This window comes from Penicillium nucicola, assembly GCF_028828085.1.
Source record: "Penicillium nucicola strain IBT 29836 chromosome Unknown utg000002l, whole genome shotgun sequence".
NCBI lineage: Eukaryota > Fungi > Ascomycota > Eurotiomycetes > Eurotiales > Aspergillaceae > Penicillium > Penicillium nucicola.
This window is the reverse complement of record NW_026643126.1, coordinates 3109660-3127853: the sequence shown is the minus strand read 5'-3', so window position 1 is coordinate 3127853 and position 18194 is coordinate 3109660. Positions and strand designations below refer to the sequence as shown.

Sequence of the window (18194 nt, the reverse complement as noted above, 5' to 3'; positions counted from 1 at the left end):
CCACTTTAATCTAATTGACAAGGCGCAGATGGAAACTCTGTTTTCGTACTCCGTACTCGTGTCATTGATACGCTACTGTAGGCGATCCATATCAAGCAAGATCTTCAAACTTTCATGCACGTCTCTCCACCAGATCCACCATGCAGTAGCAGGACAAGTGGGGTATGTGTCGCCACGCCAAACACGATACAGTATTGGCATGGCTCAGAAGCTAAAATTGGGGATATTTTACTGGAACTGTCAAACTTTCTCCACTTGATGAACTGACGGACAATGCTGATCGAGAGAAACGGCCCCATTTAAGGGGCTCAATGGACGACTAAAATTCCTAACGGCCAAGCGATTCCGGCTTCCTTCCGGTAGCCCGTCGGCTCGAGAAAGTTTCAAGTATATATGCCTTTGTCCCTGGGGAGCTAACTTGTAGCAAATCCCTATCTGTCTTTCTTCACCTTACTCTTGCGCATCGCGAACATGTCTTCCTTTGATTTTATTGTTGTTGGAAGTGAGTAATAACCTTTAGATAAGGTTTCGGCTTATTACCGAGCGTTCCAGATGGTTTACGAGTTCCTACCATGGTATCCTAAACTTAGATCATACTCCTCGGGCACCAAACCTCTGAATCTTTCCCAAATACCATTGGCATGTCTCTTGGCTAATGTCTGATAGGCGGCCCGGCTGGCAGTTCACTCGCCGCCACACTTGCCAACTCAACGGCAAAGCCACAGGTCTTGCTTTTAGAAGCGGGCGAGTCAAAGGAGGATCGTGATCTTCGCGTGGATGGACAACGATGGATTACTTTCCAAAACCAGTCCATGAACTGGGGTTACAAGACCACCCCACAAGATAATTGCAATAACCGCGAAATTGACTACAGCCGCGGTCGATGCGTTGGCGGATCGAGCGCCATCAACTTTGGTGTGTATAGTGTTGGTGCTCGCGATGATTATGAGGAGTGGGCGCGCATCGTTGGTGATGATACTTATGGGTGGCAGAGTATCCAGAAGAGGCTGAAGGATCTTGAGACTTTTCACGGCGAGACACCGCAGGGTATGGACACGAAATACGCCAATCCGCAGTCAGAGGATCATGGTAGCAAAGGCCCTCTGCATGTAGGCTTTGCACGCGAGTGGGAAAGAGACTTGCCGGAGCTGTTGGATGTTTTCGAACAGGCTGGATTTCCCTTGAATCCCGATCATAACTCGGGTAACCCTATTGGAATGTCTGTGTTGATTAATTCTGCCTATCAAGGGCTCCGCTCAACAGCAAAAGATCTGGTTGATGACAAGGAGAAGAACAATCTGACAATTGCTACCAATTCACCGGTGCAGCGCGTGCTCTTGGAAGGCAAAAAGGCTGTTGGCGTGGAAGTAAACGGAAAGAAATGTGATTTCCAGCCTATTCTGTTCGCCTAAAGGGATGCTAACGATCTGTTTTCCACAGACTTTGCCACAAAGGAGGTCATTCTATCCGCCGGCTCACTCAATGACCCTCGCATCTTGATGCATTCGGGAATCGGTCCCGCTGCTCAGCTCCAAGAATACAACATCGATCTCGTCCACAATTCCCCCGCCGTCGGCCAAGGACTTCGTGACCATTGCTTCGTCCCAATGGTGAACACTCGCACCGATACCAGCACAGACCGAAAGGCTTTCTATGGCTCGCAGGCCGCCATGGATATCGCTAAGAAGGAATGGGAAGAGCATGGAACCGGTCCCTGGGCTAAGTTTGCTTGTGAATTGGGTATCGGCTGGTTCAAGCTTGACCAGCTCGCTTCCAAGTCGGAATTCAAGGCCCTCCCTGAAGATGAACAGCGATATCTCCTTCAAGAGACTGTGCCACACTACGAGATTATCACACACTTCCCTATTCACTGGTTTATCCCGGACTTCCCGGCTGAGGCTCTGAGCTACTCTTGTTTGTTGGTTTTCCTATTCAATGCCCAGACTCGTGGAGAAGTTACTCTTCAATCATCGGACCCTGATGCTCCGCTTCTGTTCAATCCTAAGTTCCTTGCCCATCCATTCGACCGTCGACTTGCGATTGAGGCTCTACGAGATTCTTTCCGTGTTGCTAAACATGAGGCTTATACAAAGGATAATGTGGCCGAGCTTGCCATGCCCAAAGGCGAGTCGGATGAAGACTTGCTGGAATATTGGCGCCAGAATATCTCATCAAGTTGGCATATGACAGGAACAACAAAGATGGGCAAAAAGGATGACGTTGACGCCGTTGTCGATCCTGATTTCAAGGTGATGGGTATTGAAAATCTGCGGATCGCTGATATGGGCGTTGTGCCGGTCTTAGTCAATGCCCATGTCCAAGCAGTCGCCTATGTGACTGGCGCAACTTGTGCTGAGAAGTTGATTAAAGAATACGGCTTGGCTTAGATAGACACAGTTGCGCAGAACGTAAAGCATATGATGTGTATTTAATAATGATATTTGTGTGAACCCCGAGAGGACGTAGAACCAGGCCAGGTATGTGTGATTCTATCTACAGGCCAGCGGGGGGTTAACCCACTTTTATGAATCTCAAATGACTGGATTTCTTTCAGTTGATTGGGTAAGGAAAATTCGGTGAATTTAGAATCTTTCTCAATGAGACTGCTTGGCATTGGAGGCCTGAATGTAATTCATTTGCCATCAGAGGCTCTATGCATCGAAAGATCTTCGATACAAAGCTAAATCAGCGCACTATTTGCCCTGATTAAAATTTTCCGATGCGGCTGTGTCGGGCGCCTAGCTAAATTATCATTTCATCTCAAAAGAGAGGGTGGCCTAACGTAGATATTGAGTTCACGCCAGCCGATGCCCCGTCGCCCTCACTATATAAGGATATACTCGATTTAGTGCTCGCTACACCTTCTCTAGCAACGTATGTTATAAGGCGTACAGTTGACAGACATGTCGTAGTTTTGTGAGTTCATAAAACTATTTAAACAGAGAAAGTTCTGTGGTCTTGGAATATAAGCTCCTCTTTATATCAACTTCATCCTCTCCATAATTGCCCTTAACTTCCCATAACAGTTCAAAACATGAGACTCTTCAGTATCCTCACTATCATCCTCTCGACTGCGCCTGTGATTCTCGCCGTCGCTGTCGGCCAACGAGATTCCGGCCTCGAAGCGCGAGGTTGCAGCTATGATAGCTGCGATCAATGCTATGATAGGGACCAATACTGCGTTTACTGCAATACTGGAGGGGGTATTGGCGTCTCTTGTGCTGTTTGGTACGTATATACCGGATCCTCTTTCTTTGCGTAATAAATAGCATCGCTAACCGAAGGCTATTTCAGCTTGTCGCATTGTGATTCTTGTTGTTAGGAAAGCTGGCTGTCACGGGAGACTTGCCGCCACCTTATCAACAATTCTGTGCTCAGACCAGTAGCTGATTCCACCGGCTTGGTGTGTTTGATACTTCAATTTCGCTTGCATCGTTGGTGAGGAGAGACAAGAGGAGCATGGTTCTCTTACTTTTCAAGCAACAAGTCCTAGCCCGCTCTCTACACTTACCATCTGTACCTTGCTCTTCCAATGCTTTTCGCTATTCAAGGCTTTAGGCTACTGTTGAAACATAGCCATCTTCCCTCTTTAGGTCCTTAAGCATCAACGCCTTGTTCTACATTTCATTCTTCCTGGGTGGTATAGGAATTTCCTCGTCCTATATCGTAACTTTTACTCTGGGTCTCACAATCAGATTGAATTTGGCGGGCTTGTGGTCTAGTGTTGCCTTGTAGATCGATTTATATTTTTACTGCACTGTCTCTTTGGACTACAGTAGTCAACCCAACGCTGGCGGGCCACTCCGTGCTTGTTGCCACTATTCCCGAACACAAGATTACGGTTAAGGGATTACTGATACTGCTTCAATACCCCTGTTCGTCTTCCCATTAGTACCCATGATTCCATGTATAAGTTCTCCAAGCCTAGACCACCGCCGGTCGCTTCAGGACTCCTGCTCAAAGGTTGAAGATGCGGTCAAAAAATGTATTTATACACTCACATGCGATCAGAACGTGTTCCCTATGCTCAAATATCAAGAGAGCTTGTGCCAAATTTGCAGTCCGAAAATAGTAACGCCCTTAGGAGAGAGAATATATATCACTGTACCCACTCCATTGTCCTTTTAAAAAATAACCATCATCCGAACAATACTCTCCATAATTTCAGCCTATCTTGATTAAAGCGAGGCAGTATTGAGGCGAAAACCCACGTACAATAAAACAATCTCATTTTTGCGATTGAAAAGAATGGTGTAGAGTTGATTCCTTTGACAATAATAAATGAGATCAAATGGATATATTTACAAATAGTGCCTCAGGCATCAACCAATAAGCTCGCGTAGCTCAGTTGGTAGAGCGCGGCACTAGTAATGCCGAGGTCCATCGTTCAAGTCGGTGCGTGAGCAAATCTACCTTTTTTTGCTCCAGTTTTTTTCTTTTGCTGGGCTATCTTTCAACCTCGTAACCCTTGAAGTGGCATCTACAAACCAATCAGCTCGCGTAGCTCAGTTGGTAGAGCGCGGCACTAGTAATGCCGAGGTCCATCGTTCAAGTCGGTGCGTGAGCATATCAAGTTCTTCTTTTTGCCCAATCTTATGTTCGCTTTGAATGGAGTTTTTTTTGTTTTTCTATCTTTGGAGTTTCCCTCGCATCCAATTGCCGAGAATCCAACTTGCATCTCTTCAGTCTCTAAAATCACGACCGAAAAATCCGAATGACCCGAAAGCCCTAAATGAAACCAGTCGTTGGGCAGAAGTCGCTGCAACCCAAGTAATACATGAGCAAAGCCAATGGCGCCAAAGCACTCAAGTTCCAATCAATTAGCCCAAATCAAGCTAATAAAACACCCTGGAATGCACCAACACACATAATAAGCTGCATGAACAACTCAGAAACCCCAAAAATGCTCCAAGGTGATTGATTAAGATCAACCCACCCGCATGCAACGCACCCACTATAGACCCCTAGTAAGCCGGGCAAATAACGCGAACTAACAACAAAAAACAAACCCCGACCTTCAATAATCCTGCATGTACGGAGCACATCATGCACCAATCCGCACAATGCCCATAGTCCAAACCAAACCCCCGCTTATATGTACCTGCCACGCTGGCCCAGAATTAAACCCTCCTCTCTCCTCTTCTTTCTTCCTCGGAGACCGGAGAGTCCACCTAGGATGTCATCTAGATCTGTATCACTGGTAGGGCGATGGCACCTGTGATACACCAGCTCTCCCAGACCATCCCGCCAGATTCAACATCTTCAGCCTTAACACCGGGATCGTCTGGTCCCCGCGCGACGAAAGTCCTGATCCGCGAACCCTCTGTTAGCAAAACCGGTAGATCATTTACCTTCACGCCACCTTCAAGCTATGCGTTCACCGACGACCCGGAAAGCAATTCAAGCAACACAATCACCGTTAGCGGCGACGATAGCAGTAGCAGCAGAAGCAACGACAACAGCGGCGGCGGCCTGTCGGGCCCTATCAAAGGCGCAATAATAGGCTCAATACTCGGCACTGTATTCCTCTTACTACTGCTATACTGCTGCTACCGACGCTCCCCAAGAGCAATAGTAGAACACCGCCGGAAACATCGAAGGAATTCCAAGACCTTGAGAGACTCACCAGAACCAGCACCACCTGAACCAGCGCCTGCGGAGCCCAAACCAGAAGAGCCGGCAGAGCCAGCTCCAACACTGAAGAAAAAGAAAACTGTTCGAATCGCGCCAGGCTCGACCCCTCCTCCGCATTTCGTTCTTTATCCGCAAGTGCGAACTCCTGCTAAGGTGAAGGTGAAGCTTTACCCTAATTCGGAGGAGGCGAAGGGGGCGTTTTCTCCGATTGAGCGGTATACAATGGATGTCGGGGCTGGGGCTCATGTTAGGATTAAGAAGGGTAGGAGTGGGCCAACTGCGTTTGTTAGCCGGCCTCGGGATGGCACCGAGGGTGCTGGGTAATATGGTCAATTGATAATATTGGCGAAGATACGGGGAAGGGCGACGAATATACATATATGGGAGTTATGGATTGACAAGATGGGTTTGAACCTGATTGTATTTGACTTCATGAGCCTGTCGGCTGTTTCGGCTTGGGTCTTTGTCTAATCTGACATGGGGAATTGCATAGTCTATGTAGATACTTCTTTTTTCAACGGCATGATAGGGGAAATGAGATGACGCTCAGTTTGAAAGATTTAATCTCCTCTTGGCTTTCCACGGCCACCACCACGACCTCCACCACGTCCACCGCGGCCTCTACCGCCACCACCGCCTCCTCCACGTCTCTTCTCAATACCACCTCTGCCGTCACGCTGACCAGCACCAGGACTTAAGGCATCACGACCCTTGATCTTGGGCTCGCGGGTGTTGCTCTTCGAGCGGGAACGGCCGCGTTGACCACCGCCACCACCACCGCGTCTAGCGGCCAATTCGCTGGCGCTAGCATAGTTGAAGCCGGGAACGCCCTTCAGTCCCATCTTGCCAACGACCTTCTTGTCCATGGCGGGGGGCTCGGGGCAAGCCATGGCCTTCATGGCCATTTCATTTGCAAGTTGGACGAGACCGGGCTTGTCGAGACGGAGCTGGCGCATAAGACCTGATCCAGCGAAGAAACCAATGAATGATGAGTAGGCGCGTTGCTTGGTCTCTTCGTCGATTTTGTACATAGCCTGGGTGACGGGATCAACGCAGGCGTCTGCACCGGCATTGATGGCGGCGGTAGCGGGGTGAGCTTTGATGGGCAGGTGGCGGTTTTGGTTCATGAAGAAAGACTCGCCTTGGGTGAGGAGGATGATGGCGCGGCCGTCATTTCCGGCACGTGCGGTACGGCCGACTCTGTGAACATATTGCTCGCCGTTGGAGGGCAAGCCGATCTGAATGACTAGGTCGACGTTGGGGAAATCCATACCGCGGCCAATGACATCTGAGGCGAAGAGGATTCCGGCTTCGGCTTCCTTGAATTCTTCTGTGGTTCTTGTGCGTGCGCGCTGGTTGAGTCTGGAGTGGATCTCAAATACCTTCAAAGGAGTCAAGCCCTGGGAGAAGACAGATGCAAAGAGAGCAACCATGTTGGCTGTGACACCGAAGACAATGATTTTGGAGCTGGTCTTGATTTCGAGGTTGAGAAGTGAAGCAAGGGTAGTGAATGTTTGTGTCACGGACGGCATCAGGACGTGGTATTGGGGCACTCTCTCGTGAGTTGGTGCTTCATTCTTTTCAATGGTGGACAGGCTGGTGTAGCCTGGCTTCAAGACCACACTAACAACATCCTTAACCTTAGGAGGAACGGTAGCCGAGAAACACATTCCCTGCCAACCAGCACTCTTAGCGGGAATAAGTCTGAGAATCTGCTTCACGTCTTGAATGAATCCACTCTCGAGCATGGTATCAGCTTCATCCAGAACCAGAGTCTGGATGTTGGACAGCTTCTCCGCTGAGTCCTCATCGGACAAGTAATCCTTCAGACGACCAGGGGTGGCCACCAGAACGGAAGGAGTCTGCTTCATAAAACGAGAAAATGCAGGTGCCCTGTTGGTTCCACCAACGGCGATATCACACCTGACAGGTGTGGCGAGTTGCGATGTTAGTTGATCACATGACTTGGCAATCTGCTGGGCGAGTTCTCGCGTCGGGGTGATGATCAAGATGGCAACCTTGCCCTTTGGAGGAGTTGCCTGGCCTTGGACAAGGCAGTGCAACGCAGGCAGCAGGAAGGCAAGGGTCTTGCCAGTTCCTGTCTTGGCCTGAACGAGACAATCACTGCGCCAGGTAGGGAGTTCGGTCAAAACACGGTGTTGCACGGGGGTCATAAACTCGAACTCCATGACCTTGAGTGCCTGAAGGAGTTTTGAGTCTAGCTTGCCAGCCATGCTGGAGTACGGCACAGCGGCCTCGTTGATTCCGGGGCCTGACATGGTCGAGGCTGGATGTTTTCAAGGGACCTGATATGAAAATTCAAATTGGGTGCGATTGAGCAGTGAGATACAGAGTGCAAAATGAATGTAAGAGATAAAACAAAGATCAAGATATCATCTACTTTTGGAAGGATTGTAGGTTGTAAGAGACTGGCATCAACAGTTTGCCTTGTGTAGAGATTTGCTGCCAAGCATTGCCGACTTTGAGGGAGCTTGGTCAGCATCGTTTGATTGGCCGCTGGGGATCCACTATCATTAGCTGCAGCCAACTCTGTCCAAGGTTGTTTCTTTCTTCACTTCGACTCTTCCCTTTGAAAGGAACACGCCGAGTATTTGGAGATCTGACAGTCCAACAGACCTCGGCTCAATCTCTGTCTGATTAAGCTCCACCATTCATAACTTCGGGAAAACCCGTCGCAGATACTCGGAATCTCTCCCCGAGACGGCAGATTTTTCTCGAACCCGCACACCAACGCGTTTAGGCGACGGGGCCGCAACTGATATTCACATTTAGTCCCATTGGTCAATTCAAAAATCCCAACAAAAAACTTAAATGCACCTTAATTTGAACCTCGGCAATTACCGTATCAGGCCACAGCCTAACCAATTCTAGAACTAGAAACAAAAGATTTGATCACTCATCTTAGAGACAACCCCTGGCTTCACGAAACCCATTGAAACCAAATTCTTCTTAGTCGCATTGACCATGCCAGGAGGCCCACACAACATGATTTTCGTGTCCTCCGCAGGGCCTGGAAGGCGCGACTTGAGCACCTCCTGATCCACATACCCAGATCCATAAGCCCACCCCTCAGGCGCAGAATCCAGCAAATACCAAAGTTTGAAGTTCTTCGGGTAGAGACGAGCAAAGCGCTCAAGCTCAGCGCGCAAGAGGATATCTGCTTCACTGCGGTTCGCATAGATCAAACTGACCTCCGTGGTGTCGGTGTCGTTTTCACAGATCGCCCGGATGAGTTGGTACATAGGCGTGATGCCAGTGCCACCGGCCACCATGCCGATCTTCTTGCACAGGCTCTTGGTGTAGCGCATTGAGCCCTTGGGGCCGCGGAACTCGACTTCATCGCCGAGCTGGAGGTGGGCCAGGTATTGGCCGCTGAGTTGGCCGTCAGGGTAGCATTTTATTACTAGTTCGATGCGGCCGCGGTCTGTGTTGTTGGATGTTGGGGTGTAGGAGCGAGTGACGGTTGTGCCGTCAATGTTGGCGCGGATAGCCACGTGCTGGCCGATGGGGAGGCCTAGCACGCTTGTCTTTGTTGGCAGGGCAAAGATGAAGCGGTAGACGTTGGGTGCTAGTTCGGTCTTTTCGACTAGTGGAAGGCGTTGGTAGGTTTGGGGTTCGAGGACGCCCCGGGTGAGATGGGGGTCAATGCGAATTACTTTTTTGGCTTTCATGTGTGGTGGGTAGCGCATGAAGCCTGAGTCGATTTTCGTGAAGCGGTTGGCTTGCTTAGCGGCAAATATTCCCACTACTGTGGAGATGGCGCTGGCCGCTAAGAAGCCATTGATGAAGCCACCGTGCGGGAGGCGGAGACTTTTGATTTGGTGTGGGATGAGTTGGGAGATGGCACCCAAACCATTGTTCAGGTAATTGGTGCGGTTGAGAATGTAACAGACTGGAATCAGACTGCTCAGAGCAGCGATGGCCGGGAGAGCCTTTGATGAAGAGGGAGTGGCTTCTTCTGTCTTTTGCGAGACCACGCGCACTGCCTTAGGCCGCACGTACTGCTGGGCGTCTTTCAATGTTCCGATCAGGAAAGGCTGCATAATTTCGCGAGCATCTTCGGAGTGACCGACATCCTCATAGTCGGCGGTGGCATCTGTACCGGCTACCTCGACCAAGACCTCTGCACCTCCAGGGTGATCTTGCAAGTATTCAGTGAGATCAAAGACTGTGACAGGTTAGTGAGTGTATTGCAGATCTATTAATTCAACATACCTTGTCCATGGATGACCATCCAGGTATCACCCTTTGTGTTGTGTGCAGCAACATCTTTCAATGTATACTCCGGAAGCACCACATCGGCCTTCCATTCAGCCTGAAGCTCTTTAGTTTCTGGGACGGGCATTGTGAGAGATATGACACGAAATAAATTCCCAAGGGACCAAGACCTTAAAAGCAAATCAAACCCAAGAAATTACCCAGCATCCACTCCTGCATAAAATGCAGTGAGATAGCAACCTCGGCCTCCGTCAAGAAACAAGTGGAGCCCTATCCGTTCAACGGCAACTTGGTGCCGAACGCGACAGCCCGAAACCACAATTATCGTCGGTCTTTGCACAAACTTGAGAGATCTCCGACACGAAAACAAGAGACGGGATCCCGATATCTAAATTCCGGCCAATAAGGGTGTTGGTGGTGGGTCTTGAGTCTAAAACATCGAACGGACCGAGGTTGTTTGGAGTTATGACCCCTAACTACATACTTCACTAAGCAATGGGAATTACGAATGAGATTTGGACCATTGGACTCGGTGGAGTTATGCAATTTCAATGGATATTTTCCAAATGGCATGATTCCTATAAATATTAGCGGGCCCTGGTTGATAACAAATTTGCAATCGCACTATTCCCATCTATACAATGCCTGCGAAACAGTTCTACTTGCTGGGCGAGGCCATCACCTCAGCCCGAGGCGTTGATATCGAGTCCAACACCGATATCGAAGGCCTCCAGCTATTAATTGCCGGTCAATTTGCAATCGTCGAGCCAAACGGTAAAATACCCACCAACATTTCCCATTCAACATTTCTAATGAAACCTAGGCATTGGCTTCCAAACCGAAGATGCCACTCTCAGCACTCCAGCAGAGCTGCTGGCTTGTGAAACTCCAATCGCCATCTCAATAGATGGCAAATCCGTCCGAGAAATCCCAGGACCAAAAGGCCTCCCCTTCGTAGGCAATTTCTTTGAGATCTACCCAGACCACCTGGGCAACCACCAGCGTCTATTCGATCAGTACGGCCCGATCATTCGCACAACAAACATGGGCCGAACAGTATACCAAACCAACGACCCAGAACTCTCCTCAATCGTCTTCGCCGAGTCAGACTTCTTCACCAAGAAGATTCAAGAAGGCCACCCCTCCACCCAATCAAGAACCAGCAAGCAGGTGTCTTCCTCGGTGACACCGATACACCAGAATGGCGTGCAGCACACAAGTTCCTGCCTCCGGCATTAGGACCGAAGGCTGTGCGACACTATGCGCCGACCATGCAGGAGACCGTCGAAGATGCGTTTAGCGTCTTTGACGAGCTTGATGAGCGTGGTGAGGCGTGGAACGTTTACCAGTATATGCTTAAGCTGGGTTCGCAGGCCGTTGGCAAGTTAGTTCTTGGTATGGACTTTAAGCATTTCTCTGCTGTTGATGCGCCGCCTCACGAACTTGTCTACCGCATTGCGGAGTCATTGGAGCTTAACAAGAAGGTTACTGCTCGTGGTGATTGGTATGCCAAGATGCCCTTTGGAGATCCTAAACGGCTGAGAGATGCCCGTGGACGCATTATTGAAATGGTCAACGAGTCTATTGCCAATGCTTCCCGGGGTGGTGTTGAAGATTTGCCGTTACAGGATGCTGCATTGAAGGCGGATAACATGATTGGTACGTGACATTTAACTTACCACTTCAAGAAGGAAAGGGTGGAAAATAGAAAACGTACTAACATAGATCAGACTACATCATCCGCGCCACAGACAACAAAGGCGAAAAACTCCCCAAAACCAGTCTAATGGAAGCCCTAGTCGTCGCCACCGGCGCAGGCTTCACCACAACAAGCTCCCTCCTCTCCTGGCTCCTCTACTCCCTGGTCAACTACGAAGGAATGCAAGAGCGCCTCCTTCAAGAACTGATCGACAACGACATTGATGAAAACACGCCCATGACCGCCGACCTCACAGACCGTCTTACCTTCCTCGACAAATTCATCAAGGAAACCCAACGCCGCCACAACCCTTCCTACCAACCGGCACGTACAGCACGCGTCGACATGATCCTGCCCGGCGGTTACAAGCTGCCCCAGGATGCAATCGTCATCCCAGCCCTACACCACATCCACAACAATCCCGCCGTGTGGAACAACCCCGCGCGCTTCGATCCTGATCGATGGGATACGGATGATGTCAAGAACAGACATAAGGCTGCGTATGTGCCGTTTGCTGCGGGGCCTAGGATGTGTATTGGTTTCAGTTTTGCGCTGCAGGAGGTCAAGGTTTTCCTCCCCAAGCTGCTGTATCGGTATCGCTTTACGCGTGAGAATGATGGCGCTGTCGAGTATGATCCTATGTTCCAGTTGATTCGGCCGACGAATTTGTATGTTCGTGCTGAGCGGCGGGTGAAGTGGCCTGTTAAGACAGAAAACTAGAAGGAGATCGTGTCCTTGTATATAACCATCTAATTGTGTTCTCTTGCAAGTATACCGAGTAAATCAAGTAAGTTAATGCCAAGTATATAACTTATAACTTACAGCTTATACTAAGTAGAATGACATACCGGCACGAAGCCCTGTCTATCCCCCAGTATTTATTTTCATACGTCAGATTAATCAGATTAAAACCCGTGAACCAATCAGCAAACAAAGAAAAGACCCTCAAGACTCTCAAGACCCTCTTCCATCCATCAGCTTTCCAGGCAGCAAGAAAAAAACACCCAAAAGCTTACATGAACGCCGAAGGCGGCACGAACCCCGAACTTTTTCTCGGAGTTAAATGACCCGTCTTCTTTCTCGTCTCTTCTTCACCTTCTCACCTCACCTCACCAAAATGGGCTTCCTCACCAATGCTCTAAATGAGCTTGGCCTCGTCACAATGTGGCACTCCACATTGGACGTCAAGCTCCTCTGCGCCCAGCGATTCGTCCGACTCTTCGCATACGGCGGCTCAACCCTCATTCTCGCGTCATACCTATCCGCCATTGGACACTCAGATGATCGCATTGGATTATTCATGACATTGACGCTGGTCGGCGATGTGGTGATTAGTTTCTTCCTGACGCTGTTTGCCGACGCGATGGGTCGCAAGGCGGTCTTATCGCTTGGATCGGCATTGATGGCTGGCAGCGGGCTCGTTTTTGGCTTCTTCGGCAACTATTGGGCGCTTTTGGCTGCGGCTGTCTTTGGTGTTATCAGTCCGAGGTGAGTTTTCTGGAGCTGAGCTGATCGCGTTTTTTTTATCTGATCTGGTGGGGCGCAGTGCTAACTTCTTGGCAGTGGGAATGAGATCGGTCCTTTCCGCGCCGTGGAGGAGTCGACTTTGGCGCATCTCACGCCTCATGAAAAACTAAGTGATGTTTTTGCTTGGTATTCGCTTATTGGGACTGCGGGTTCCGCATTGGGCATGCTGGTCTGTGGCTGGATTATTAATTCGTTGGAGTCCATTCATGGTTGGGAGTTTATTCCCGCCTGTCGGATTATTTTCTTCGTCTATGCCGGTGTTGGCATAGTCAAGCTCCTTCTTACTTTGGGTTTGAGTGGCAAGGTCGAGGTTCAGAAAGAGGATGCTCCTGAAAGTGGTGAAACCCGCGCCCTGCTGGATCCTACCCCTGAGCAGCAGGAGGCACCTAAGAAGAAAGGCCTATTTGCGTCTATCGAAAAGGACTTGTGGTCGCTGGTTATTCGACTGTTTATCCTGTTCGGTTTGGATGCATTTGCCTCTGGACTAGCTTCTCTGTGAGTATCTCGATGTGATGAATTGGCCAACACTGACTATTGCAGATCCTGGATGACATACTTCTTCAAGCGCAAGTTCTCTCTCCCCGAGGGCGAGCTTGGAACAATCTTCTTCACCACAAACATTATCTCCGCCGCCTCCATGCTGGTCGCAACATCTCTCGCCAAGCGTATTGGAAATGTCAAGGTAGGTAATCATTTCACTCCCACAGATCAATTGCTGACTATCGCAGACCATGGTCTTCACTCATCTCCCATCGGCTATCTGCTTGGCTTTGATCTCCGTTCCATCTAGTCTCCCCTTGGCCCTCACCTTCCTCGTTCTACGAGCCAGCTCCCAGAGCATGGACGTAGCACCCCGCTCTGCGTTCCTTGCAGCAGCCCTCCCCGCAGACAAGCGCACGGCTATCATGGGAGCCGTCAACGTGGTCAAGACAACCAGCCAAAGTATGGGCCCCCTGCTAACAGGTATCCTGGCACGTAACGGTCTCTTCGGCGTCTCCTTCATGATTGCAGGATGCTTGAAGGTAGTCTACGACCTGGGTATGTTGGCCAGCTTCGCCGGCAAAGAAGCGCCCCGCAAGCCTGCCGCGCAAGAAACCGACGAGGAAAACTAAACGATAGTGTATCTTTTAAGAGTAAGTATGAGTATCAAGTATTTCTAGTGAACCACCTCGCGCCCCTTATCAAGTCCCGGCGAGTACATAAAATTAAAACCATATTTAAACACGCATCCTGTACAACCCGTCGTCCCCCTAGGCAGATGCATTTCAAATCCCACTCAGACATCACCCCGTACGTGAACGTACACGTTTATCTGCGTATGCGCTCCAATAGAGCGTGCCTCTGTAAGTTAATCCCAAGCTTCCCACCCGCAGCCAAGCTTTCTACGTCCTCTTGGCGCAGTGGCCAACCCAACCCTAACGCCCATCCCAGTCATCTCCCTCAACCACAACCCAAAGACCATTTGGAAATGAAAATTAGCTGTCTCAGCATGTCCTCGATTTGGACATGCTCTCATCCGCTTTGCATGGCCGAACCTCGATCTGCAAGAGCGATCTTTTGCAGAGGTATCCAGCGGCCGTTGTGGGTTTTGATTGTGATGTTGTACGTGCCTTCTGATCCTATCCCAACCTCTCTTCTCCCTCGTTCACACAAGTTCACACAAGTTCACAAAAAGACAAAAGCATGCAACATTAAAGGCAAACTTACTCATTTAGCAGTGGTATCCTAAACCTCCTCGCTCTCTTAGCCAAGAACTTCAAGGCCCACCTCCAAGACCTTGAGCTAATCACCTACCCTTCCAAGCAATCCCCATACTCAAACTGGTCTACGCACGGCGTCACTCCAGTCCGCTGCCACAGCCATAACGATCACTGGCGCCACGTGCCCCTCCACTCAGCACTCTCGGCGGGATGTATCAGCGTCGAGGTTGACATCTGGCCATGGCGTGATGAGATACTTGTTGGGCATTCGAAACACACAGTGCTACGTGGATCCTTGAAAAGTCTCTATCTGGACCCTCTGGTCACGATGCTTGATATGCATAACCATCCTTCGAGTAGTGAGGTTCCAGATGGTGAAAATATGGATGACAACAAGGATGGTAACAAGGTTGACATCTTCGGCGTGTTCGCAAATGATCCAACACAAACCCTCGTTTTACTTGTTGATTCCAAAGCCGACGGCGATGCACTCTGGCCGCTTCTCTTGGAAGCGCTTGCGCCACTTCGGGAGAGGGGGTATTTGACGCATTTCAATGAGAGCGCTGGTGGTGTGTCCATGCGGCCTATTACGGTCGTGGCCAGTGGTAATATTTCATTTTCGGATGTGCTGTCAAGTGCGACGTATCGGGATGTCTTCTTTGATGCACCGCTTGATCACCTCACGCAATTCACGGTGGATGAAACAGTAAATCGAACTACAACTGTGCACAATGACCCAAATGCACGACTTCTGGGTTCACCTTTCAACCCGAATAACAGTTATTACGCTTCTGTCGACTTCCGCAAAGCAATCGGGTCTCTCCAGTTGGGTCGATTCTCAGATACACAGCTCCAAACGCTCCGGGGTCAAGTCCAGGCTGCCCATGAACTAGGGTTGAAGGTTCGATACTGGGGAAATCCGAGTTGGCCTATTGGACTCAGGAACCTTGTGTGGGACTTTCTCTTGAGTGAGGATGTTGATGTCATTAGTACTGATGATTTGAAGGGGGCCACGAGGCAGGTTTGGTGGCATAGTTCTTGGTGGTCGTGGTAGTCTCAACCCAATATGTTTCTTTATTCTTATGGCGTGTTCGAAATGGAACTACACGTGCGAGAAATGACAAGACGTTTTATGATCCGTTATTTGTTGTGCAAGTGCGTTTTCATTGGACTCGTAATTTGCTTCATACACATATTAACTTAGAGCTATAGATGGACTTCAATATGAGTTCAAAGGATCATCATAAATTCTGGGTTCCGGTCGTCGTTGTAACCAGCGTACCGGTCATATTTGCCATTCTTCTTGTCTCGGTTAATTTTCGCGCAGTAGAGCACGTTAAGTAGAATCCTATATAATATCAGCATTTATGCGAATTCCATGACCTGCAATGTAAAGGATGGATAAACTCACATAAACCAAGCGAAACACAATAAGCCAAGAATAATAGTATGTCCACGATGGAAGAGAGGGCCATCCTTGGATGGATAATTGAAGGCTAAAATACCAGTTGTCAACCTCATGAACTTATATCAAGAAAGTCAAAAGAAAATAGAACATAGGGAGACATACTTGCAACAAAACCTCCAGCATTGGCAATAGCTAACTGCATAGCCGAAGTCGTAGCCCTTTTATAATGTCCAGCGGAATTATTCGACAACCAAACCAGAATACAAGGCACACTAGCGTACATTCCAGTGGCCATGAGGAAAGTCATGCCATATTGAACGCGCGGCGAGTGAATATTGGCGATGGCAGCGTAGCCTATTATAGCAACTGGAAGGGTGAATAGCATGACGACACCTCTCAGGCGAAGACGATCCGAAATAATTGCCACTACCACGGTGACTGCTGCTGCGACGGCGTAGGGGATCACCGACCAGAGTTGGACTTCGTTTGCATCTTTGGCGAAGCCGAGATTCTTGATTATGGTTGGGAGCTGTATTTATTTAGTCAAAGACTTTTTTGTGTAGAGAGAGACGTGGATCCAGATGGAGTGGGTACGTACGAATAGACCGAAAGAGTACAGGCCTGATAGGATGGCGAAGTAAGCTGTTGCGGAGAGCCATACTTGTAGATCTAGGACACCGCGGCGGACTTCTGACCATTTGAAAGATTCTGCTTCTGATGCTAGGGTTCTGGGTTTGTTAGTGGCGTAAAATCAAGTATAGATGATGGCTTACCCTTCTACAGTCCTGGGATTATCAAGCATCAATCTCTCCCGGCCAAATTCTTTCTCCTCGCTAGTCAGGAAAGATGCTGATTCTATGCTGTTCGGAAGGACGAAGAAGCTCAGGACTCCGCAGAGGAATGTCTGCCGTTTGTTAGCAATTACACTAGCCATTTTTGAGATTGAACATCGAACCAAAAGTCCCTCGATGATAAGGATCCAGCGCCAGCCTTCTAAACCTCCACGAGGTCCAATTTCAGCTAGTCCACGGGCAAGAAGACCTAATCAGTCAGTATGGAGCTGGTCATTGGTAGAAGAAGAACATACCCCCAAATGCACCGGACAAAGAAGCAGCTGTGTAAAACAGACCAATTCGTAGAGCAAGGTCGCCCCTTCGATAGAATGTAGACAGATATAACACCTATTGTTTCAATGAGCTTCCGTATTTCCAGTCTCTGCCCTGAACATACCATTCCCGGGAGTAAGCCACCCTCCGCAATACCCAACAATGCGCGAACAGCCACAAAACCAGCGAAGTTTTGCACGAACCCAAGACACATGGTGATGATACCCCAGATAGCCGTCAAAAATGGGAGCCAAAGCTTTGGCGATGCCTTCTTTAGCACCAGATTACTCGGCAATTCACTGCATACAGGTTAGCTGTCAATCGCCTGGTATAATGGCTGGAACAAACGCACCTGCAGATATAGGTAAGATAGAACACAGCCAAACCAACGTCGTATTGATGATCAGAAATAGAAAGGTCCTCCTCTAAGCCAATAATCTTCGCATTGCCGACATTTGTCCTATCAAGAAAAGAACACAGAAACAGCAGTGCCAGCATAGGAAGAATTCTAGAAGCAATTTATCAGCCGCTGTCTTTGGATTGATAGGTGCAAGACTAACCGCGTATCCAATTTCAGTAGTATCCTCCGCGTTAGTTTCTCCTGTTGCGCATGGTCGCCATATCGATTGAGAGGGGTGGGCTTTGCCTCCTCCAGTTCCTCCACCTTCGATTTGGAATCCATAAAGTGGGTAAATGAAATCTTGGCGACGCAGGACAAGTCTTGGTTTTCTGGGCAGTCTGTCAATCGAAAACTAGAGATTCAAGAATGGAAAGAAAGAAAGGAGGAATGTGGAGGAAGATGAGCACACAAATAGGCCCAAGCCAACTCGTCGGCCGCTACATCTGGGGCCGAGCAACCCAACAAGCAGAAAAGGCTAATT

At 49.2% G+C, this 18194-nt stretch overlaps 8 protein-coding genes across 8 annotated transcripts; 5 read left to right on the top strand and 3 right to left on the bottom strand.

Annotated features, from left to right (window-relative positions):
- Positions 1–471: 471 nt before the first annotated feature.
- Positions 472–2387, top strand: N7511_002939 (GMC family oxidoreductase; the record flags this gene model as incomplete). The annotated part of the gene is made up of 3 exons (XM_057125364.1): positions 472–502; positions 667–1383; positions 1441–2387. The coding sequence occupies 3 exons, from the start codon at positions 472–474 to the stop codon at positions 2385–2387; spliced, it is 1695 nt and encodes a 564-aa protein (XP_056987523.1).
- A 2821-nt stretch (positions 2388–5208) lies between these two features.
- On the top strand, positions 5209–5958 carry N7511_002938 (uncharacterized protein; the record flags this gene model as incomplete). Its single annotated transcript, XM_057125363.1, has 1 exon — positions 5209–5958. The coding sequence occupies one exon, from the start codon at positions 5209–5211 to the stop codon at positions 5956–5958; it is 750 nt and encodes a 249-aa protein (XP_056987522.1).
- Positions 5959–6194: 236 nt separating this feature from the next.
- Positions 6195–7913, bottom strand: N7511_002937 (uncharacterized protein; the record flags this gene model as incomplete). The annotated part of the gene is made up of 1 exon (XM_057125362.1): positions 6195–7913. One exon carries the CDS (start codon positions 7911–7913, stop codon positions 6195–6197), a length of 1719 nt encoding a protein of 572 aa, XP_056987521.1.
- Positions 7914–8528: 615 nt separating this feature from the next.
- N7511_002936 (putative cytochrome b5 reductase) lies at positions 8529–10000 on the bottom strand (the record flags this gene model as incomplete). The annotated part of the gene is made up of 2 exons (XM_057125361.1): positions 8529–9823; positions 9871–10000. The coding sequence occupies 2 exons, from the start codon at positions 9998–10000 to the stop codon at positions 8529–8531; spliced, it is 1425 nt and encodes a 474-aa protein (XP_056987520.1).
- Positions 10001–10514: 514 nt separating this feature from the next.
- Positions 10515–12292, top strand: N7511_002935 (cytochrome P450; the record flags this gene model as incomplete). Its single annotated transcript, XM_057125360.1, has 4 exons — positions 10515–10647; positions 10697–10889; positions 10952–11532; positions 11604–12292. The coding sequence occupies 4 exons, from the start codon at positions 10515–10517 to the stop codon at positions 12290–12292; spliced, it is 1596 nt and encodes a 531-aa protein (XP_056987519.1).
- A 397-nt stretch (positions 12293–12689) lies between these two features.
- N7511_002934 (putative MFS transporter) lies at positions 12690–14211 on the top strand (the record flags this gene model as incomplete). Its single annotated transcript, XM_057125359.1, has 4 exons — positions 12690–13060; positions 13136–13594; positions 13640–13781; positions 13828–14211. 4 exons carry the CDS (start codon positions 12690–12692, stop codon positions 14209–14211), a joined length of 1356 nt encoding a protein of 451 aa, XP_056987518.1.
- A 413-nt stretch (positions 14212–14624) lies between these two features.
- N7511_002933 (uncharacterized protein) lies at positions 14625–15853 on the top strand (the record flags this gene model as incomplete). Its single annotated transcript, XM_057125358.1, has 2 exons — positions 14625–14701; positions 14818–15853. 2 exons carry the CDS (start codon positions 14625–14627, stop codon positions 15851–15853), a joined length of 1113 nt encoding a protein of 370 aa, XP_056987517.1.
- Positions 15854–16029: 176 nt separating this feature from the next.
- N7511_002932 (uncharacterized protein) lies at positions 16030–17995 on the bottom strand (the record flags this gene model as incomplete). Its single annotated transcript, XM_057125357.1, has 9 exons — positions 16030–16147; positions 16211–16295; positions 16370–16736; positions 16806–16935; positions 16981–17248; positions 17295–17388; positions 17438–17612; positions 17666–17821; positions 17874–17995. 9 exons carry the CDS (start codon positions 17993–17995, stop codon positions 16030–16032), a joined length of 1515 nt encoding a protein of 504 aa, XP_056987516.1.
- Positions 17996–18194: the final 199 nt, after the last annotated feature.